At 39.0% G+C, this 21,550-nt stretch overlaps 2 protein-coding genes across 2 annotated transcripts; one reads left to right on the top strand and one right to left on the bottom strand.

Moving 5' to 3' along the window:
• Positions 1 to 922: 922 nt before the first annotated feature.
• On the top strand, positions 923 to 8,756 carry olfml3b (olfactomedin-like 3b). Its single transcript, XM_023287182.3, has 3 exons — positions 923 to 1,105; positions 2,081 to 2,366; positions 5,615 to 8,756. Exons 1-3 carry the CDS (start codon positions 1,007 to 1,009, stop codon positions 6,397 to 6,399), a joined length of 1,170 nt encoding a protein of 389 aa, XP_023142950.2. The 5' UTR covers positions 923 to 1,006; the 3' UTR covers positions 6,400 to 8,756.
• A 586-nt stretch (positions 8,757 to 9,342) lies between these two features.
• cdk2 (cyclin-dependent kinase 2) lies at positions 9,343 to 15,273 on the bottom strand. The gene is made up of 7 exons (XM_023287123.3): positions 14,818 to 15,273; positions 12,547 to 12,624; positions 12,322 to 12,442; positions 12,048 to 12,218; positions 11,031 to 11,132; positions 10,721 to 10,924; positions 9,343 to 10,298 (listed from the first exon to the last, which is right to left on the bottom strand). Exons 1-7 carry the CDS (start codon positions 14,931 to 14,933, stop codon positions 10,194 to 10,196), a joined length of 897 nt encoding a protein of 298 aa, XP_023142891.1. The 5' UTR covers positions 14,934 to 15,273; the 3' UTR covers positions 9,343 to 10,193.
• Positions 15,274 to 21,550: the final 6,277 nt, after the last annotated feature.

Below are 21,550 nucleotides of genomic sequence, written 5' to 3' on the forward strand. Positions count from 1 at the left end.
TCTGCCTTCCAAGATCAATAATTTACAGTACATTCTCCAATTATAGTCTTTTTAGTGCAGAATTTGCACACAGTTGATTCCTTTGATTTAAAAACACTATTTTTGGAAGATACAGATTTGATTCATCTGCCAAAGTCTCAAGTTACAATTATTTATCAGAGTACAGTCTTGTACAGAAGATAAATGGGAAATATTTTTCCCACCCAGTATTGAATGTGGAGGAGGAATTACGCTGATTAATTAATCTTTCAGTGTGTGTGTGTGTGTGTGTGTGTGTGTGTGTGTGTGTGTGTGTGTGTGTGTGTGTGTGTGTGTGTGTGTGTGTGTGTGTGTGTGTGTGTGTGTGTGTGTGTGTGTGTGTGTGTGTGTGTGTGTGTGTGTGTGTGTGTGTGTGTGTGTGTGTGTGTGTGTGTGTGCGTGCGCGTGCGTGCGCGTGCGTATGTGTGGGTTTTTTTTTTTTAAAGAAGAAGCAATGTAAACCTGTCTTTTAATGAAAAAAGAAGAAATGTTAAAAGTTAATGCTGCAGAGACTTGGTTGCTGCTCATTTTTAATTCTGATTCAAATCCACTGCCACTGCTTGCTTCTCCTTCATACAGGAGTACAGTGCCTCACTGACTCCTGACTCCAACTCACATTTCGCTTCCTGCCTCTTCCTACGTAACTTGCGGTCCAGTGCCACATTAATAACCTGTGTTTTAAAGAAAAGATGTGTCCAACTCTCTCTAAGCCAAACATATATATTATCCTGTTGAAACATAGGAACATACAATGCTGTGACTTTTCAGTTTGTCAGCCAGGTAAGTTTTTTAAATAGAAATAAGCAGCAGTGTCTTGTCTCCTTCAGAGCCTGTGTGCTTCCATCTCCACCAGATGTTTCAGGCTCCTCCCAGACAGCTTTGTAAAACATTCCAGCCCACCTCTGGGAATCTGCTGGCTCCACCGACACTCTCACTGAACTCCAGTCACGATTTTACTGGAGTTATAAGAGACTGAGCTGACACAAAAATGAGGGGACTTGTTGTCTTGGTTACTTTGGCCTGCTTTGCCACAGCTCAGCACCAAGCACTGATTGACTACTTGGAGCGGAGGCTGCTTGCTATTGAGGTAAGACTCACTTTACCTCCCTGTCGAGCCCTGCGCTCCAGAGTCCCTCTGAAAGGAAACTTCCAGGGACACGGCAAAGGCAATGGAATGCAGATGTGGGCAAATCCTGGGGGAAATACTGGAAAATAGAGCCCTTAAAAATGTATAGGGGCTGTCAGCTTCTTGTCTGGGTTCTGATGTAAAAATGCAGCTTAGAATTTTAATTAATGCATGTATGATGTCAAAAAGGAACAGTTTTTCCAAAATTATATCATTTATAAAATAAATTTGTTTAGGTTCCTTGTATTACACTGACATCCCAAATTATGTTTATCAGTATGATATTTTGCAGAAGAAAAACTCCTGCCAGTGTAAAAATGTATTTTATGATGAATAAAATTTTATCTGACTGAATATCTTAAACTAAACTACCAATAATAATTTGCTTTGAAGATCTTCTCTTTCAGTTATTCTATTTTAATATTGTGGTTTAATTTGTATGAGATGATTTTTAAAAATCGCTACTTTCTTAGATCTCCAGTGCCTCAAACACTGCTTATTACATGAAACTTAACGTCCACATTCTTCATTCTTACACTGTTCTGAAAGTTCATGTCCAATCTCCTGATGAGAGGATATTTTTCTGTCCTCCACAGAGAGGTCAGAGGTCAGAGTCTGCTACAGAGCAGCACCAGCAGAGTGAATGATGGGATTCAGTGTTTTGCAAAAACCCACTCGAGCAGGGTGGATACTTGCCACGTGTGGGCTGAACCTGGTTGTTTAAAGGATGACTTTCCGTCTTATTATGACCTTCTGTTGCAGTCTATTTACTGAGCCTGAAAGGAACATAAAATTATGGCCTTGTCTGCTTTCTAGAAATCCATGTACGGTCATTGTAAAAAGCATTAGTCACACTGAAATACAGGGAAGATGGAGACACTTCTTATAATTTCCTCATGTGTCCAGAAATAACTAATCAGCTTTTGTTAACAACAGGACAGGATCTCTCTGTGGCATGAACAGACCACCCGCTACGCCTCAGAGCTGCGGGAGCTGAAGCAACAAATGGTTTCCCAGCTGGAGAACCTGGACAAAGAAAAAGAAGCACTGAGAATGAATCTGGACGGAGTGGGGACGAGGGTGGACCGGGTCGAGAGGGAGCTGGACTACCTGGAGACGCAGAACGGGGCTCAGCCATGTGTGGATGTGGACGACAAGCTGATAGAGCAGCAGGTGACTCTGGTGAAGGAGAAGCAGAAGGCCCAGTATCTAAAACTCTCAGGTGGGATATGATGTTCATGTTTATTAGAATAAACACTACATTTTTATGAGCTGATCTTCAGTAAATGGCAGGTTTTTTTTTTTGGTGTCTCCAAATCTCACGAAAAGACCAAATCCGTTAGGACCTTTTCTTTACGTCTTACCCTCTCTGTGGCAGTCAGCTCCAAGTCTACTGTCCACAGGCAGCTCAAAAATAGCTATGTAGTTTCTTTTTTTTAAAGTAATGTCTTCAAACTGCTGGATGTTGTAGCTTTTAACAAACATGTTTCAAACAGGAGGAAGTTTTAATAGCAGATTGTGAGAATTTATGCCCGCAGGACGGGACATGTGGGATTGATTTAAAGTAAACTGAAGAAAGATGTCACCCACTGTAACTTTGTGGCTCACTGATGTGGAAGTTTATTAACAACAGTGAAGAATGATTTAAGTCAGACTTCACAGACAAGTCTTGTTAATTGGATAAAGTCATGGCAGTTGGGACTTTTATGGGATTAATGAACACGAAGAAAATCTTCTGTTGGCATGTGAACAATAGAGCTTTTTAACAGTAGATATTTTAGTTGTTACAGTTGAGAAAGCAGAATTGTATTATTGTTAATAGGAAGTGCTGCTTTTGCGCATGCTGCTTCGCTGTCATGGCTCACTGGGACAAATTATGTAACTGAGTTATCATAATTCCACATGTGCTTTTCCTATTGAGACAGGTCAACAAGGTCCACAAGCACTAAAAACAATGTATAGCTGAAGCTGAGGAAACCAAAGAACTGAAAGAGACCAATGAAAGGCAAAACCAGCAAAAAGGTGGCAATCAACCATGTGCCACCAGAACAGCTTCAGTTAATCTTAGCATTGACTCATTAAGTCTCTGAACTCTACTGGAGGGATTAACACCATCCTTCCAAAGGACATCCCGTCATTCAATGTTTTGACGATAGTGGTGGAGAGCACTGTCTAACATGTTGGTCCAAAATCTTCCATAGGTGTTGAACTGGGGTGAGATCTGGTGACTATAAAGGCCACAGATATGAGTCACAGTTTTTGTAGTCCTAAAAAAATTCCATGACCCCTCATACCCTATGGATGGTTTCTGGAAGAGACCAGTCTCATCAGCATAGAAATGTCTCACCGCAGAATAAAGGTGATCACTCAGCTTAATTTTGTATTGATTTGCAGTGACCGCTCTCTCTAAATGGATGACTAGGGCTGAACCATGTCTTGCAAAATTTCCCCCAGAGCCCTCACTGTAGGGGTCAAGGGTTTAAATTCTTCCATTAATTCAGAACCTGTCTGTGTATGTGTAGAACAACTGATGAGTGGTTGTATATAAATTTGGACAACCTCTCCTTTTAACTGTCCTCATAGGTTTGCTAGTCTTGCTTTACCAACCCATTCTGTAGAACATAAAGGCCAGCTGCACAACACTATCATTTTGATGCTGGGGAAAAAGACTCTGGCGTGTTTGTATTTCTATATACCGATCACAGTTGTTGTGTGCGGCAAAGAGAAGGATGTGGCTTCGGTGTTCACTCAAAATAGTGACGGGTGGAATTGTTTGCACTTAGGGAAAAGAGCACGGTCATTATAATGGATAGTTCACCAAAGAAACCTAGCCTTAGTATATGGTCCAAATCCTCAGCAGAACCTGAAATTTTCGGTGTAATAGGCTGCTGCTTGGAGGTTGTTGTATCCAATAAGAAAGAAAATGGTAACAGTGGAGACAGTGGAAAGGAAGGTCAAAGCCAACTCAAATGAGCGGCCAATGGCAGGCTTTTATCTGCATTCTACATCTGGTCAGTCAGAGTAGAGGTTTCATGAAAAATGGTTTTAAATCTCAGTGTTGTTATGAGCTTGTGTGGTGTCTTGCCCATTTTGGTGGCCATATGTTTGTGAGGGGACTTTTTAATTCATGAGTTACCACAGTGAAGGAAATAATGCTTAAAACACATTGATCAGTTCACTTGAGTTTTGTGTCTTGTATTTTTGGCCATTTCAAACTTGTTTTGTGGCTTTGTGACTGCAAATTTGTGTTGTTTTGCTGTTTTTCCATATGTGTCTATGTGATCACTGTTGGGACACTGGTTGATTAGGCTGAGTGGCTACAGCTGCTGCATCCGACGCACCTGCTGGAGTGATTGGTGACACTCCTTTAAAAGACAGACTCTTGAGCTGTTCAGATGGGCTCCGACTTCACAGAACTGCACATCATATTTCTCTGTTCGTTTGAGAGCGGGTGTCAAATAGCTCTCTTGTGAGAAATAAAGCCCCTTTGAATTGTGTTTACACCCTAAGCACATTTATTTCACCCTCCTCTCCTTTTGTTTGGTTTTGTTTATTATAATTCTTCCAGCCATTTTGGCTGGCTTAGTGGGTGATAGAGGCAATCTACCTCTATCACCTTTCCGAACCCATTTTGTGACCTTTTGTTTGGTTTATTTGTGTTGGGGTTCTTTGTTTTGTTACGGTTTTCCTTTTGATACTTTAATAAAGTTTGGGGTTCTGGGTATTTTCCTGGGGTCCCGCTTGGGAAACGTAACAGTGTGGAGGTTTCAGCCATCACCATCTTGACAGTAACTGACTCCTCCTAACTCCTGGTTAATCCAAAAATGAGCAAATAGATGGGGTGTGAGTGGAGCTAAAGTGGTTCATGCAAATGTCTCTGGTCCGTGGTCTGTTCAGTGACTGCAGCCACACCCTTAATTAGGCATAATATAAGGCCTTTATACAATTTAAATGGTCACAAACTACTAAATTAGCTAAGACCAACACTGGTTTTCATACCAGGCTGGAAACGTGTTTATTTCTGTTGTAAAGTTGTGCATTTTAACATGGAGGTCTATAGGGATTCATTCACTTTCGGAGTCAGCCTCAGGTGGTCATCTGTGGAACTGCAGTTAGTGGCACTTCAATGAGATTACTGCTTGGTTTGTACATTAGTGAACATTGTGCCAAAGGTCATTAGGATTCATTGTGTAGGAACTGTACTGCACAAAATGCAGAAAAAAATCCTGTGCCAGTCCATCTAACAGATGCTGAGATAGTTCACAGGATCAGTAACAGCTTGATGCCACAGTAAAGATTTATCCATCACCAAAGTCACTAAGGTTCATCTTCTGGGGACCATGCATGTTTGTGCTAAATCCAATGTTAATTCTGTGACATATTTCAGTATGGACCACAGGTATTTTTAAATGTTACTTATATACACACATAGTTGCCATCATGTAAAGCCTGTCCAACTCTCACTTTCAGATTGCAGCGACATGATCTCCAGCATCAAAGCCATGAAGATCCTGAAGCGAGTCGGGGGGCAAAAAGGAATGTGGACCAAAGACACCAGCAGGGCGTCTGGTAAGGTCTACATCTTTAACGGGACAGATGAGGACACCATCCATGAGTTTGCGACTATACAAGACTTCACCCGCTCACAGGGCATGTCTCTGTCCAATAACCTGAAGCTGCCGTCTGCCTGGAAAGGAACTGGACATGTGGTGTACAAAAATAACGTATATTATATAAATCAAGGTGAAGAGATAACGGTGGTTAAATATGACACAAGGAATAACTCTGTGACGGACAGTGCAGTGTTTCCAGTGCAGGATCACGTCCCGGTGTACGGCCTCACCCCTGAGACGGTGATGGACCTGGCTGTGGATGAGGAAGGTCTTTGGGCAATTTACGCCACACGACAAAACGAGAGACACATCTCTCTGGCTAAAATGGACACCAGCTCACTGGACATTGAGCAGATGTGGGATACAAACTGTCCACGAGAGAACGCAGAGGCGGCTTTTGTCATCTGTGGCACTCTGTATGTAGCGTACAACACCAAGCAGCCCGGTCGCTCACGAGTACAGTGTGTGTTCGACGTCAATGGCATGGTGACCAACGAGGAAGCACCGCTGGTTTATTTTCCAAAACGCTACGGATCTCACTCCAGTCTGAAGTACAATCCACAGGAGCAGCTGCTCTACGCCTGGGATGACGGCTACCAGATCCTGTACAAGCTCATCATGAAAAAGAAGCTAGAGATTTGAGCTAAATGTAACCAAACCATACCAGTATTTTTGAAAGATTTTAGCTCCTTAACTACAAATATTTTCCTTGCTTCTGATCATTTTTAATGTGTGCTGTCGAATTTTTGACATTTGAATGTGTCATCAGTTGAATCAGTCATACAGGTCAGAACTTCAGGAGGCAACTAGGCTTTTTTTTTTTAGTTCATGAAGACATTTTATCAAAATCCAAGACAGTTTTTCAGGTCTAACTGACCGATGGAGAGTCCCAGATATATATATTACATATATCGCCCTCAAACCATATGTCAATTGGCTCATTAACAACACATGACTCACATGCCTCGAGGTTTAAATGGTTGTGAAACTGACAGATCAGAGATGACTTAATGATGGTGAAATTTTCTGGGGAGAGATCTTAAGACTGATAGGTTGTCGTAGACCCCTTTTTCTGTTTAGGGATGGATGTTCCAGTTTAACATAGATTTCTTAAACTGACAGTTTCACAACCACTGATACTTTGAGGCATGCCAGTCTTCGGCTGGTAATGAGTCATGGGATTTCGGGGTGACAGTATATATCTGGGACTCCCCATCAGTCAGTTAGAAATAAGGAAGCCTCTTGGATGAAGGTGAAATATCTTCAAGAACCAAAAGAAGCAGAGTAGTTACCTTCTACTGACGCTCTTTAGGATTTCATGCAGTTTTAATACAGTATAAATATTAACTCACACATCCTGGTAAGTCTGCTTTTTGTTTTTTTCAAAGATTCGTTATTGGGTCGTGTCATAATTATTTTAGTGAAGTCACAAAAATTACAAGACATTTCAGAAGAATCAGTAGCAACTGTGATGCACGACTCAAGCAAGTTTCATGAGTTTGCCATCACACTTCACACACTGGAAGCAGTGAATCGTTAGAAGTACAATGAAAATACACTCAACTATCTGAACCACCGCAGCATGGTGTGTAAAAAAATGATGATTACAGAAACTGTTTACAGCAAATTCACAATTAGCTTCCAACTATTTTTGATAATCCAATAATTGGTGTGAGGAATGTTTTTTTTTTTTTTTTTTAAAAAAGGCTAAACTCTCTAATTCCAAGTTCTTTGAAGAGAGAATTTTCAGGTTTCTTTCGTCCTCTGTGGCAGTAAACTGAACAGGTTTTAGGTTGTTGACAAAACAAGATTTAGGAATCCCAGACTAGACCGGACAATTATTAGACCAAACATGTAATTGATAATAAAATGCCAATACAAATATTTGTTGGTAGCAGCCCTATTTGTAATTAACGAGCAAATCATGAAAAAATACTGGTATATATTTTTTAAATCAACAGCAAATGTTCAAAAGTGCTGGATTGTAAATAGGTGTCACATGAAGATTATTTCTAATCAGACCAAGTTTTCTGCCTCTAGAGTGGAATATATTTACTGTACTTACACTACCTGTGATCTCATATGCTACTGTATGTAATGTAGGTTTCTACAGTTGGTCCAAGCACTTGTGCCCTATTCTTTATTCGCACAAATGTAATACAAATATGCAACCTTTATACATATAAGTGAATTTAAAACAACTGGACTGCTCACATCTGTCCATTTTATGCTTCAAATACCATTTTGCTCTCTGAATAAATGGCAACAACATCAGTCTTTATTTCTATTATTCTTTTTCCATTGCGCAAATTGATGAGGCATAAAACCAGTATCAGAGTAAAAACAATCACAACGTTGTCACTGTAGCAGGCATGTTTAGAGCGGCAGAAAATGTAATCAGGATATTAGGAAACCTGTAATAAACTGCTAGCTGGCTGGCACTGTTATGTTTCTCTCTTTACGCATTATGTATAGTTTCCTCACAAGTCAAGCACATATGTATTTTGTGCTTTTTACTAATCAAAATAATCCCCCAAATAATTAACAGCAACACTACGTGTATTATGCCTCTTAAATGTTTATTAATTTATATTAGAATATAACGTCACCATTTCCCACTGTTTGCTTTTTTTGTTCTAATTTCCTGACTATCCTTTGATTGTTGTTAAATAAATGGCCAACTACACTTGTTAAACACCAGCAGTCTTTTTCTGTGCGCAGCATGTAGATATAAACATATAATGAAGCCGCTATGTTGGACTGTAATATTTTCGACTGTGGTTCACCAGTGGTAGCAGTGTAGTAGACAGAATTATACACACAATTCTGTTTTTTCTGGACAAATTCACTGTTGTTACACTCTTGGTTTCACCCCTTTTCCTTGATGGTGACCTGTCTGTATTTACTGACTGACGTCTTTGGCGTGACCAATAAAAGCTCATTTAGTTGGAAGTCTGTTGGTTGAACTGATATGTGAAGCATAAAGTCGCTCAACCCTGGTTAATTCTGGCTCAGTGGGGTTTGTTGACCGTGTGTTGAATATATGAAAGCAACCTTTAAGACGCTACTACCAGCTTTAAACATTCAATACCCTTTTCACACTTTTTAAACCTTATCTTCTTCAGTATCTGCTGTTGTCTTTATTGCCTAATTTTAAAACATAATTGCATAAACTTATGAAGCTACATTTGTTTGCATGAATTAATAAATTACATATTTAACTGTTACTTCACTGCCTTTATTTGATGGCATAGAAAGATAAATGACTTCTTTTAATGAAAGACAAAACAGCATACTTTGAAAACTTGGCAGGTTAATAAAGCCATTAATCATGAGCTCCTAATGTGTCTGCCAGCTGTGAAAGTGGAGCTGTGTGTTCAGCTAGCAAAGATTAATCAAGTGTGACAATAATTTGATTTAACAATGCCAGGCATCCTTTGACTCTGACATTTTAGTCTCACAAGTCTCCCTGAATAATTAATAATTGGCATAATTGTTACACTTATCTCCAAATTTGTAGTGTTAGACTCTGGTGAAGCCTAAAATAAAAACTTAAGAGCACATGTTAACTTGACAATGCACGTTTACAACCGGTAAGTTTTTTTTAAAACAAGTTTATTTTCTTAAACTGTGCATAAACAGCATCTATAAAACAGGTCATTAAATTTGGAAAAAATCTAGAGTAAGAGAGATGCAACAGCACATTCAATACTGTAAAATCGGAATTACAACATGGACATTTGTACATCAGAATGTTTTGTGAGGAAACCTGAAAGTCAAATAAACATTTTGAAGCAAACAAAGGTGCAGTTATAAAATCACGTCCAGACACATTGGGCCAAAATGTTAGAGAATCAAAACAGAAGAACACTTGTAATCTCATGTTGTTTTAGCACCAATAGTTTTACATCAGCTGACGATGTGTGTTGTGCGACAGGTTGCATTGAGAATTGTTGCCCCATTAAGCTGCTGCTCAGTCGTACAAAGCATGTCGTTTGTTATTTGCACTACCCCACAAACTTGTTGAATTATATATAATTCTAAGCAAAGCACTACTTCAATTTGGACATTCTAAAACCATTTAAAGGTGGAAATTTAATAGCACGTAACTATAATTGGTATACTCCACTGGCGGTAAGTAAAGCCCATCGTGAATCACAAGTAACATTTACATTAAACATGGCAGTGGCACATAAATATGCAAAATAATATTGATAATTATTGAAAATTACAGTGAAACACTCAGAACTGTTACCACAACAAGACTCTCTGGACATTGATCTCCTCAAGGGCTGGTTTTAGGTGCTGAAGAACATAACGCATCCTGTAGTGGCCACGTTTTCTGTGCATTCCAGTCACAGACATGAAGCAAGGCGAGACGGTCCTTATTGCTTAGATACCGTTTCTGTTAAAACAGCCTGATATTTTTGCACAACTCAGAGTCTGAGATGAGGAAGTGGCATGGTGACGTCACGGAAGAATCGATGTACAAGGGCGTTTTTGGCAGACAATCTTTTGTTTGGATCATAATTCAGCATCTCCTGAAAGATAAAAGGACAAAGGCAGTCAGTCAACATATCCATGAAGACACTGTGTACCGCTTCAGTGGAAAAGATGGGTCATATTCAAAGTCACTGGCGCAAAATCTGCAATTTCCACATCTTATTCAAAACAAACACTGCCAGAAAATCATGAAATATGTTTTCCAGATAACTTTCTTCCCAGTGAGCACAGAAGTCAGTGTGAAAAAAGAGGGAGTGTCAACACTCGTAATGAAATCCATCAAAGACTTCTTGGATGCGAAACCTAATGCTTCTTCCTTGTTCCAATTCTTCTGGCCAAACTTCAGTGAAATCTGCTCACTAGTTGGTGAAATATGCTATCTAACACATACACAAACATACCAGCCTCTCTGACAGCATTTATTTATGAATAAATATTAATAAATCCCAAATGTTCTCACTCCGAGCAGTTCTCTTCCATCCTCGTCAAGAAGAGGCACCACTTTGGATAATTCCTGCCGAGCCCACTTGGGGAAGGATGGCTTGTAGTCAGGCATCGATGTGACTCCGGGCCAGACGGTCTCATCAGGTGTTCCCAGGGTGCGAAAGATTCGGAATAACTGATCTATCTCGGAGTCACCGGGGAATAAAGCCCTTCTGGTAATCTGTGGTCAGAGGAGTACAGAGGTTGGTTAGATGGCGATACATTGTACATGATACACAGGATTCCTTAGTTCTTTTTCTTGTGGAAGACAAAACTGAGTGTATTACCATTTCAGCAAAGATGCACCCCAGACTCCAGACGTCGACAGCTGTGGAGTAGTATTTGCAGCCCAAGAGAATTTCCGGTGCTCTGTACCAAAGGGTTACCACCTGATAAACACCACAGGAGCAAGTTTGTGATGATGAAAATACAGTTTCTCCGAAAGAGTAGATAACAAGGCCTATAGCAGGGAAAACCTGTCCCTGAAATGTGCTCAGGGGTTAGAAGAAAGAATGGAGCGAAGGAGCATTTAATAAAGGAAAATAAATAAATGAAGATGAACATGAACCACAACAGATAAAGTGAACAAACCATAACAAATAACAGAAGATGAACTGTCTACTTCCTGATTCGTTTGGAATTGTACATGTAATCCTTGACCTGATCTCTAGGCTGTAAGTTAAATAGATGATCGTTGTGGTGCCTATCGAGACACGTTTTAGACAGACAAGAAGACCAAATCCAATTGTGTCTAAACCTGAATCCCTGCATTAACTTGGAGGTTTGAAAAAAATAATCATATCCAAGTCCAAGCACAATTTTCAAAGCCATTAAGAATATCCAATACCAGTTTTTCTTTTAAACTTTTCAACAATTGTTCCTTCATAGATCCTTAAACGGTATATGAAACAGGTCTACTGTTCTAAAACTAATTTAAAATTGCAATAAAGGTGCAATAAATCCTGACGATATGAAAACAAAAAGAAATTTAAAGGTAGTTTGTTGTGCACTTAGCTAGTGTAAACAAAGGTATATTATAGAGTTTCTTATGGCTGTTTACATGAAATAGCCATATTCTTGCAACTCAAGTATTATATTGGATATTTAGAAATGCAAAATTCCCCCGAGCTAGAATTAAAAAAAAAAAACACAACAAACAAAAAACTCTCTGAAATAGCTTTAGCATGCACCGCACCATGAAATTTTTAAAGAGACCTTTCCTACATTTTGCACCGAACAACTCAATTCACTCAGTGGAAACGAAGTTCCCTAAAAGCACATAACTCTTGTAAGGAGCTCCTTACCTCATGTGTATATGTGCGGACAGGAACTCCGAAGGCCCTTGCAAGGCCAAAGTCAGCCAGCTTGATCTCACCCTGAGCGTTGATGAGAAGGTTCTGGGGCTTCAGGTCTCGATGCAGAACTCTGTGAGAGTGGCAGAAGGACAGGCCTTGCAGCAACTGGAAAAGATAACTCTACAAACACAGAAACACAGCAGAGTCAAATCCGACATCCTGAGTACATGTACGTACTTTAACTTCTGCAAAATATCAGGACAAAACCTGAAGTGATAATTACTTTCACCAGAGGCACTGGGATGCCAGTGACAGAAGAGGAGTCCATGAACTTCTTTAGATCCTGATGGAGGAACTCAAAAACAAGGTAGAGTTTGCTGTCCGTGTGGATGACGTCGCGCAGTCTGAAACATGTTAACACGTAGGTTAGCTCAAAAACTGACACACAAAAGTGACAGGAGAATCTTGTGAGCAGGAATTAGATATGATTGCAGCATTAGGCACTTACTTGACAATATTGGGATGACTGAGTTCTTTGAGGAGTGAAATCTCTCGGATGGCTGTGCTTGGTACGCCCTCAGTTTCTCTGAATGGAACACAGAAAAATAAATGATGTCATTTCATCTTATATGTTCTTTAAACCAGCTTGACTTCAACAACTACTGAATAATGTAATAAATGTAATGTTTTCTCTCAATTATCATATAATTATGCTGTTGGTATCTTTATAGTTGGGCAGCCAAGGAGTAAAAAATAAGATGTTCTTCTCTCTTTGGTCTCTTACACTAACATTACCATAAGTACTATAAATATATCCCAGCAACATTACTGGCAGTGCTGCTAAAAAAAAATCATCCAACATACGGGTGAAGCAGACCAAGGATTTTGCTTCTTGTGGTCAGAAAACACTGGACACAGCGACTCACTGATGCCACCTGCTGAAGCCCAGGTAATGTCTGTTCACTGGCACAACTGATTATTACAACTAAATAACCTTTTCATAAGCAGGCCTACATAAAGTTAGCAGGATTTTTGCAGAATGCGCTTAACCAATAATCAGACCTGCGTTTAAATATGTGCATAAAGCAGTTTCTTGTCTTTTTAGCTTGAGACCACGAATCACAAGTTACTATCTTATTGCAGACATGAGTTGGAAGCAGGTCAACCAGAAAGTGCTCCACTAGTGTTTCATGGCAAGCGCCCACTCAAAAGTTAAATGTCCACACACACACACACACACACACACACACACACACACACACACACACACACACACACACACACACACACACACACACACAAATACATAAATAAATCTGAGTGGAATGGATTTTCCTTTATAATCTCCTAAATCATGTTTTGATTCCTGAGATTCATGTTGGGTTAGGGACATCTGCTATTGTTTTTATGTTCACCTCTATTGTACAAATGGTGTTCAATCAGATAATTGGAGGCTGTAAATGTTTTTATAAAACACTAGATAGCAAATACAAGTGTTTTGGATCTATAGATATATATGATAACTCCATTTTTTTGGCCCTAGGTCACTGAGGTCATCATCACAGAAAACTCAGCCTGGTTTTTCAGCTACCACACCCAGTCTCCTGTTCCACATTAACTTGTTTCACTGTTGACCATTTCAAACCAAAGTTAAAGTCTCAACATTTTCCCTTTTGCTTTTAGTTTTCCTGAGGCTGCCCAACTCATGTCCACTTTCAGTTTTTACTGGATGCCAGATTTTACTGATATTCTTTTAAGATAAGATAAATTTTATTAATTGCATGTTAATAATGTTGCTGTTGTTGTTTTCTCTCTCCTGTAGTTTCTATTTTGTCCTTTCTCTCCCTGAATGTCTCTGCAGGTATTTCTGTCTCTGTGTTTACATTCTCTCTTTACCTCACCCTAACCAGTTGAGGCAGATGTTTGCTTCCCTGAGCCTGGTTCTGCTGGTTCTGCTGTTCAAAGATCTGTGGATTTGTCAGGTTTCAAAGTATAATTTTGCAGGGTCTTAGCTTTAATCTCTTAAGCAATCAGATGATTTGTTAGAGTATATAATATTGTAGGGATGTATTTAAGTTAGTCAGACAAATTAGATAAATCTATACTAGATATAATATTGCAGGGTCTAAACATTAACATATGCAGTTTTTAAGTTATCATATCCAACACTAGATTAAATACTCAAGGTTTCTTTGTCATTTCTCTGTGCACCTGTATACACACAAAAAAGCATAATATTGTTCCTTCAAGCCCTCCAGAAAATACAACAATCAAGAGTAGGTTAGAAAAGCAATAAAAACATAATACACAGAGATCTAGAAAACAACATAAAACATGTCAGGTTTGTCTGGTTAGCTTATATTAATATAATATTTATATTAATAATACAACATATATACATATATATATATATATATATAATACAATCTAAATATTTAAATTGGTATTATATATACGTATAAAACTGTAGACTGCAGGTTTCCAATTGAAATGTTTAAATTAATCAGGATAATTTGTATAACATATAATATTGTTGGGTCTTTAGCTTAATATTTAAAATATTCTACTGGAAAGCAACTGCACGTAAAGGTTATTGTTTAAAATGCGCTTTATAAATCACAGTAACTTTACTTGACTAACTGATAACAAATATGTTATAATATGTTTTTTTATTTGGATGAGTTTGGATGAAACCTGGCGCTCAGTGAAAGTTGCTGTTAGCATCGTTAGCTTTAGCTCGGCCTCCTTGATGTGAACCAGCGCTGTGATGTGAACTTACGCGTCCAGCCGGATTTTCTTCAGAGCAACAGTTTCTCCGGTCACTTTGTTCTTGGCTTTGTACACCACTCCGTACGTCCCCTCTCCTATCTTCTCCACCTTCTGAAAAGCCTCCATGTCTTGTCGGACAGATGTTGCGGGTGTTCAGCCGGCTAGCGGGGCTCCTCTCTTTGTGTCGGAGCTAACAACTGCTCGGTGGCTACACAGACGGTAAGGAGCAGCGCGGGGACCCACATACGACTAACGGCTCCTCCGGGTAACTTCATGCGGGCCGAGCAGCTGCAGCTGGAGGACGGAGCTCCGGTGGACTTCACCAGTTCAGAGCAAAGCGGCAACAAACCGGAGACATTTATTAACACCGGCAGTAACGATATCAGTAAATATATGGATTAGCGTGGCGTCTGCTCCTCTGTGGAGAACACTGAACCAACACAACAACGTTTCCCGCGTTATGCCGGGAGCGCTCGTTTTGTAATTTGAGACACACCGATTATAGGAGGTGGGCGGTGCTTTAGAGCTTTTGCAACTGCTCCTCCAGCAGAGTTGTCCTTGGAAATTGCCATTTACGATTCTGGCGATGTCGAGTCACTAAGCTGTTATCTAAATCTGCTGTTAGTCCCGTTTGAATTCGTTGTTTTAGTGCAAATGGGCGGAAATCGGGAGGTGGAATCGCTTAATGTCGGGATAAGAAAGAGACCGTCAACAAACAAACCTATCAGGTCACATGGTTAGGCGACGATGACATTTTACGTAATCGACGTCGGACAGAGAAGGATTTATGGTTGTGCAATCTTTTTAAATAGTATTTTTTAATAATTAATGTAAAATGAATAAAGGGGGGTTATCAAGCCGCGCAACAGCGCCGGTGTTTACATTTATTATTACATAAACCTATATTTTGGGGATTTAGTACTTGTTCTTTGTGGATTTCCAACAACATTTTATCTACTCTAATTTAAAATACAAACGTATCTCACTAAATTAATATTAAAGTTAAAACCTTGACTTATGTTTGATAAAATTTTCCTGACTAACTTCTAAGTTAAGGCTAAGAATCTACAATATTATATAATCAAACAAAATACCAGACTAATTTAAAAACCATGTTTTACTTAGTCAACAAGCTGTTTTTAAAAAGCTGCTATATTTCTCTTACGTTTACTAATCAAAAAAAACCTTATCTGTTATCTTTTTGTTTTATCTTACTTGTTTTTACTTTCCCCGTTGATAGAGATAGAAAAATTCAGCGTTGTCTGTTAAAGCACAATGTAAATCCTTGTTTTTAAAGGTGTGATATAAGTAAAGTAACTATTGTTGTTATTATTACAGAGTTGTGGGTCAGCTGATGTGCTCGAGCTGCAGTGAGTGAAGGTAGGTGACTGCAGAGGATGGCACATCAATGATTTGCACACAAAACAGACTTTTATAATTTTAAATTGAAAGAGGATAAAAGCACTGAAGTTAGGATTGTACATATAGATTCATTCAGTCATTTAAATTAAAAGAGTAGTTATAGCTAATCTGAAAAAGTTTCACTAAAGGATTACATCCAACTAATTTCACACTCTCGGGAGAGCATATTTAAAAGGCATATTTTGAAAAAGACAAGTTCTTTGACATAACTTACAATAAACATGGATTAAAACCAGACAGAACAATGCACTATGAAAAAAATAGCAAACAATTAACCAGCTGAGACAAAATGCAACACTAGAATTGAGCAACATTTTATATAGCATGACAAAAACGGAATCATTCATCTTCAAAAATTATTAATTTGGTCATATCAGCAGACACTTTAAGACCAGTAAACTTGTTTAAAGCTTAACCAGATCTCTAAAATGCACAAAACTGTCCCCTTTATTACAGATTTACAATTTCTGCAAAAAAAAAAGTAGTGTGGCAAATGTAAAATCAGTGCAGTAAGTGGATTGTCCATGTTTTCACTGTGTACTGTAGAGAATAAAGGTGAATGAGTAGCTCCATCTAGTGGCAGAAAGTGTAACTTTGCAGTCTGTTGATGTAGAGAGCAGTGGTCTGTTATTCCTTTTTCTGGTGAAGCTCAACACTTACCCTTGTCTGTGCTTTTATTGTTCTCTATGTAAACTATTTTAATTGACATTATGATGTGGAAAAATGTGTATAACTGCTAACACTAATGTAGGTGCTTTTCCTGCAGTTGTTGCAACACAGTGCAACAATTATCACTGTTATTACCCACATAAACCTGTGTTAGGAAGTTAAAATAGCTGTGAAAACATCTTTTTGACTTTCATGTCACATGTTTCCTCCTGGTCATGTGTGCCCCCCCCCTGCATGGCTTTGTGTCCCTTCAGAGGGGTGACTGGATCAAACACTGACTGGGCCTCCTCGGGGCAAAAATGAGCGGCTGCTTCTCCATCAAATCCCCGTTATGCTTTGTGTAACAAAAGCCCCCAGCTGGAATCAAGCCAGACACGTTGTGTGACATATGTGACTCATGTTACCCGGCTGTGATAAAGTCACCAGTCAAGACACAAAACAGTCTTTTACGCATATTCTATCATGGAGTTTAGTGACATCAGGAAGCTTTCTCCACAAGCCTTCACCAATGTACACAGATTAGGATCATTCTGCCTCAATTCACTGAATGCCCCACACCTGACCATCTTTGAGTTGATATGTTATTGCTACCATTTTCACACAATGATTCGATGTGACTAACTCTTTGCTAACCAGGCTGTAATGAATTAAAACAGAAATTGATAAAGGAATCCAAAACAAGTATAATCTGTATATCTGACATACAGATAATAAACACTGTGATTGCTTATGGTATCGTTTTTTATAGAATTATCTAAAGTACTGTGAGTTAGAAATCTGTGATTTATCTTTTAGCCCATTAACTATATTATAGAACTCTTCTAGTTGGGACCACTATCAGAGTGATTTTACCATCATACATTCTCAAAGCATGTCAAATATTGGCCATAAATGTAAAAAAATGATTTTTTTTCTCGTAAAGCCTGCCTCTGACTTGTACTATACTCTTCATTGTTAAAGTTCATATTGGTGCCAATCACAGGAAAAAAATATACCTCTTGGGATGAAAAATAAAGGTTTTATGGTTGGTGGGATATTCAAATAGAAAAAATAGACCTTTTTTGATCAAATTTGCACCATCATATAACTGGTTTGTATTCTTCTATCAAAGCAGGGCTGTATTCTTGAAGACCATATTTACATATCAATGAGCCTACAAAATGTCAGGACTCTAGCTACATTATTTCTCAAGTTAACACACTTCAAACATTGATCCACAGATTGGCACAAAGAAAAAAACACAAAAATGTAGATGACCCCACCTTCTTTAAGAATTTTTTATTTTTTTTGCTCAAGACCTAATGTTAGCCATGACCCCAGATTTTACATGTTTTACTTAATAACATGCAAATACACAGGAAAAAACAGACAAATACAAGATGGTCAGCCGTGAACTGTTTATTAAAAATTGTTGTAATGAGGTGGAATGACCCATTAATCAGTCTGAATAAGTCCTGATATGATGTATGTTGACTCACTGGGAGACATAGAGGCAATACAGCCATCATTAATGCTATGTTTAGTGTCTGTGCTTTGTTCTGCTGCACCCAGCATGAATAGGATGTTTTCTACTACAGGAACTTGTGGGCTGTTTTAGGGAAGCCTTTGCATGTGGTCTGACCACAAACAAAGGACGAACTGCAGCTGTACAAGCTCATTAAAGGTACTTTTAAAGGGAGACAAAAGCACCAACTCCAAGGTAGGAACTCTGAACAGCCTCCAAAAGCTGCTCAGCAGGTTTCAACATCGACTGGCTAAACTTAAAGCACCATTTTTCTACCCTCTTGTCCAGTCTTCTCTCCTACGTTACTATCTTCAACATAAAATTACCCATATGGGCCAAGATAACAAACCTCCACTGTCCCCTACATACTCATAGAACTGGAGGGATGTCCAATAACATCTATTTGTTATTATTTTTGTGCACTCTGAGTTAACGTTGTGGTAGAAACTGTCTCAACAGAAACAGAAAATCTGAAAAGGAACATTACAGTGCAGTTCCTTTAAACGTTTCCACCACCTCACATGCTGCTCTGAGTTCCTGCAGTGGGAAAACCACCTATTGTCTGCTTTGAAAAATGCCTATATTGATCTGAAATATGAGCCAGGATTGTCTATAAGTCATCAGGTGTCCTGTGCTGCATGAAGAAACAGCTTCTGTTGGTTCCACCAGACATAGAAAGCATTCATACCAATACTGCACATGATCAAAGCCCAGAGGCTCGACTCATCTTCACCCAGCAGTTTTATATGAGGTGATGTCTCTGAGCACCACAAAGCAGTTTTTTCTGATTTCATACTGTACATATAAAGTTTTTGCCATAGCTGTGTGTCAGTGTATGTTGGTTACTCTGGACATCCTTTAATATAATTATGATTAATCTAAAGAAAGCATTTGAACGCCCTTCCATCCTTTACCAATATCTGTATAAGGTTACCGTTTTTCTTATATCTCCTGACTTCCAGTGTGAATCAAGTGTTGGATTCATAAACTGGAGAATAATTCATGTGGACATGATTAATTAGGAAGCAGGAGATCTGCCACATCCTAAATAATTGCTCTGATGTTAATGTGATATGATTTAGGTGCATAAAAACTTCAGTTACTCACCCTTAAACTATGTATCAGCCTTGGCACAGGTGCTATACACAGCAGATTAGACTGTCTGATGGTTCTTCTAAAATACATTAGACTCCAGCACTGATTATCTCCTGCTGGAGGTCATGTATGACCGGAAGGTTTTCTTTGTTTTTGTAGAAGCCTATATTCTGTGAGCTGTTTTCACTGGTTTTAGGTTTCTGCTTTGGCAAATATTTTGAGTTTTCATGGTGAAAAAGAAGTGGTTAGTACTTTCGCCTTCCCTGATCCCTGTTTCGTGTCTGGCCCGGGATCTTTCTGCTTGGAGTTTGCATGTTCTCCCTGTGCATGCGTGGCTTTTCTCCGGGTACTCCACCTTCCTCCCACAGTCCAAAAACATGCTGAGGTTAATTGGTAATTCCACATTGCCCGTAGGTGTGAATGTGAGTGTGATTATTTGTCTCTACATGTAGCTCTGTGATAGACTGGTGACCTGTCCAGGTGTCCCCTGTCTTCACCCTGAGTTAGCTGGCATAGACTCCAGCCCCCCCACAACCCTAATGAAGATTAAGCGGTGTGTGGATAATGGATGGATGGATGGTTGGATGGATGGATGGATGGATGGTGAAGAGGAAATCAAATGATGAACAAACATAACAAATTAGGAATCATTTCTTTAATCCTTGTGGATCCACTGAATGACTGCTGCTGGAGTCGGGAGCTGATTTGCTTGTCTGGTTTGATCTTATTTACAAACCAGATGGCCTTATTGATTTGGCTCTTGTTCAATTCTAAATTACAATCTTCACTGCACTCCTCCTGGAAAAGAGAAAGCTTGTGTGAGTGTGTGACTGCAGCTTTGTGAACAGACTCTGTGTTTTTATAGTTCATGAGGAATGTGAGCTCAAAGACACTTTTTATTTCTTTGCCTTTTACTTTTCACAGTCAATTCAGGCAGTTCTTGTAATTCACTTTTTTCGCATTCATTTAAAAAAAAAGAAGAAATAACCAAATTTTGACCTGTTGTGAAAAAAAAATAGTTTTCATTAAGATGCCGTAAATTCCCTGAAACCCGAGAACCAGTTTATTAAGATCATTTTTAAAGTGAATGCCAAAGTGGATAAAAGCTAACGGTTGACTATTTGTGGTATGTTAAGTCAGGTGCTCTGGTCGAAGGATTTATTTCTTCCTGAACTCTGTTGTGAGCACATGAGAGGTCACATGTGGAACAGCTTCGACAGTCTCACAGGAATCAGACAATATGACGGGAAAAACCAAGAGTGACTGTGACGAAGGAGCTCATAATGACTCAGTTTTTACAGGGAAGATTATTCATATACAAACAGAGAAATAAAGGGATGCTTTGCTATTCACTCCTATAGTTTTCTTCCTGTCCAACAAAACACGCCATCAGTTTAATAATCCACATTCTTTGTATGTTTTTTTACTACTTCATTTAATTACTTCATTATTTTGTTACTTATTATGCCATAAAGCATTACAAACATGTGTGTATATTTTAGACAAATAATATGTGTATGACAGGTGGATCTCTTACAGGTTTTAACCTCATAAATCACAATATTGCTTCAATTGTACAGCTTAGTTTTTAGACCTGGGACGTCAAAATAACGTAATATATTAACAATGTCTTCTCTCAGGGGTTACTGATGTTATTTCTCATGTGTTACCTAAAGATGCTCCATGTACTATGCTTAATTAGACTCATGTTTGATGAAAAAATACAAGAAAAGTGAGCACTAGGAACACAAACGTTGTGAATCCTGATACAAAGCCTTTATATTAATTCATGTGACACCATCTGAGTGAAAGAATCGTTTCTAGAATCATCTCATTCCACCAAATGCGCTCTTCTTCTCTTCTGAATTAAGCTCTGGATCAGGAAGGAGGATCTTTGTCTCAGGAGCTGAGCACGGGTGTGTCTGCGTTGCTTCGAGCACAGATTCTCTGAGCTGCAGCTGCCTGAGGGGGAACAGCAGGATACCCAGAAATGAGAGAGGAAATAAAAGAATGCTATTGATTTGCCGTCCACACACTCATCTTGTGACGTCCA

This window comes from Amphiprion ocellaris, chromosome 5 (assembly GCF_022539595.1).
Source record: "Amphiprion ocellaris isolate individual 3 ecotype Okinawa chromosome 5, ASM2253959v1, whole genome shotgun sequence".
NCBI classification, from domain to species: Eukaryota; Metazoa; Chordata; class Actinopteri; family Pomacentridae; genus Amphiprion; species Amphiprion ocellaris.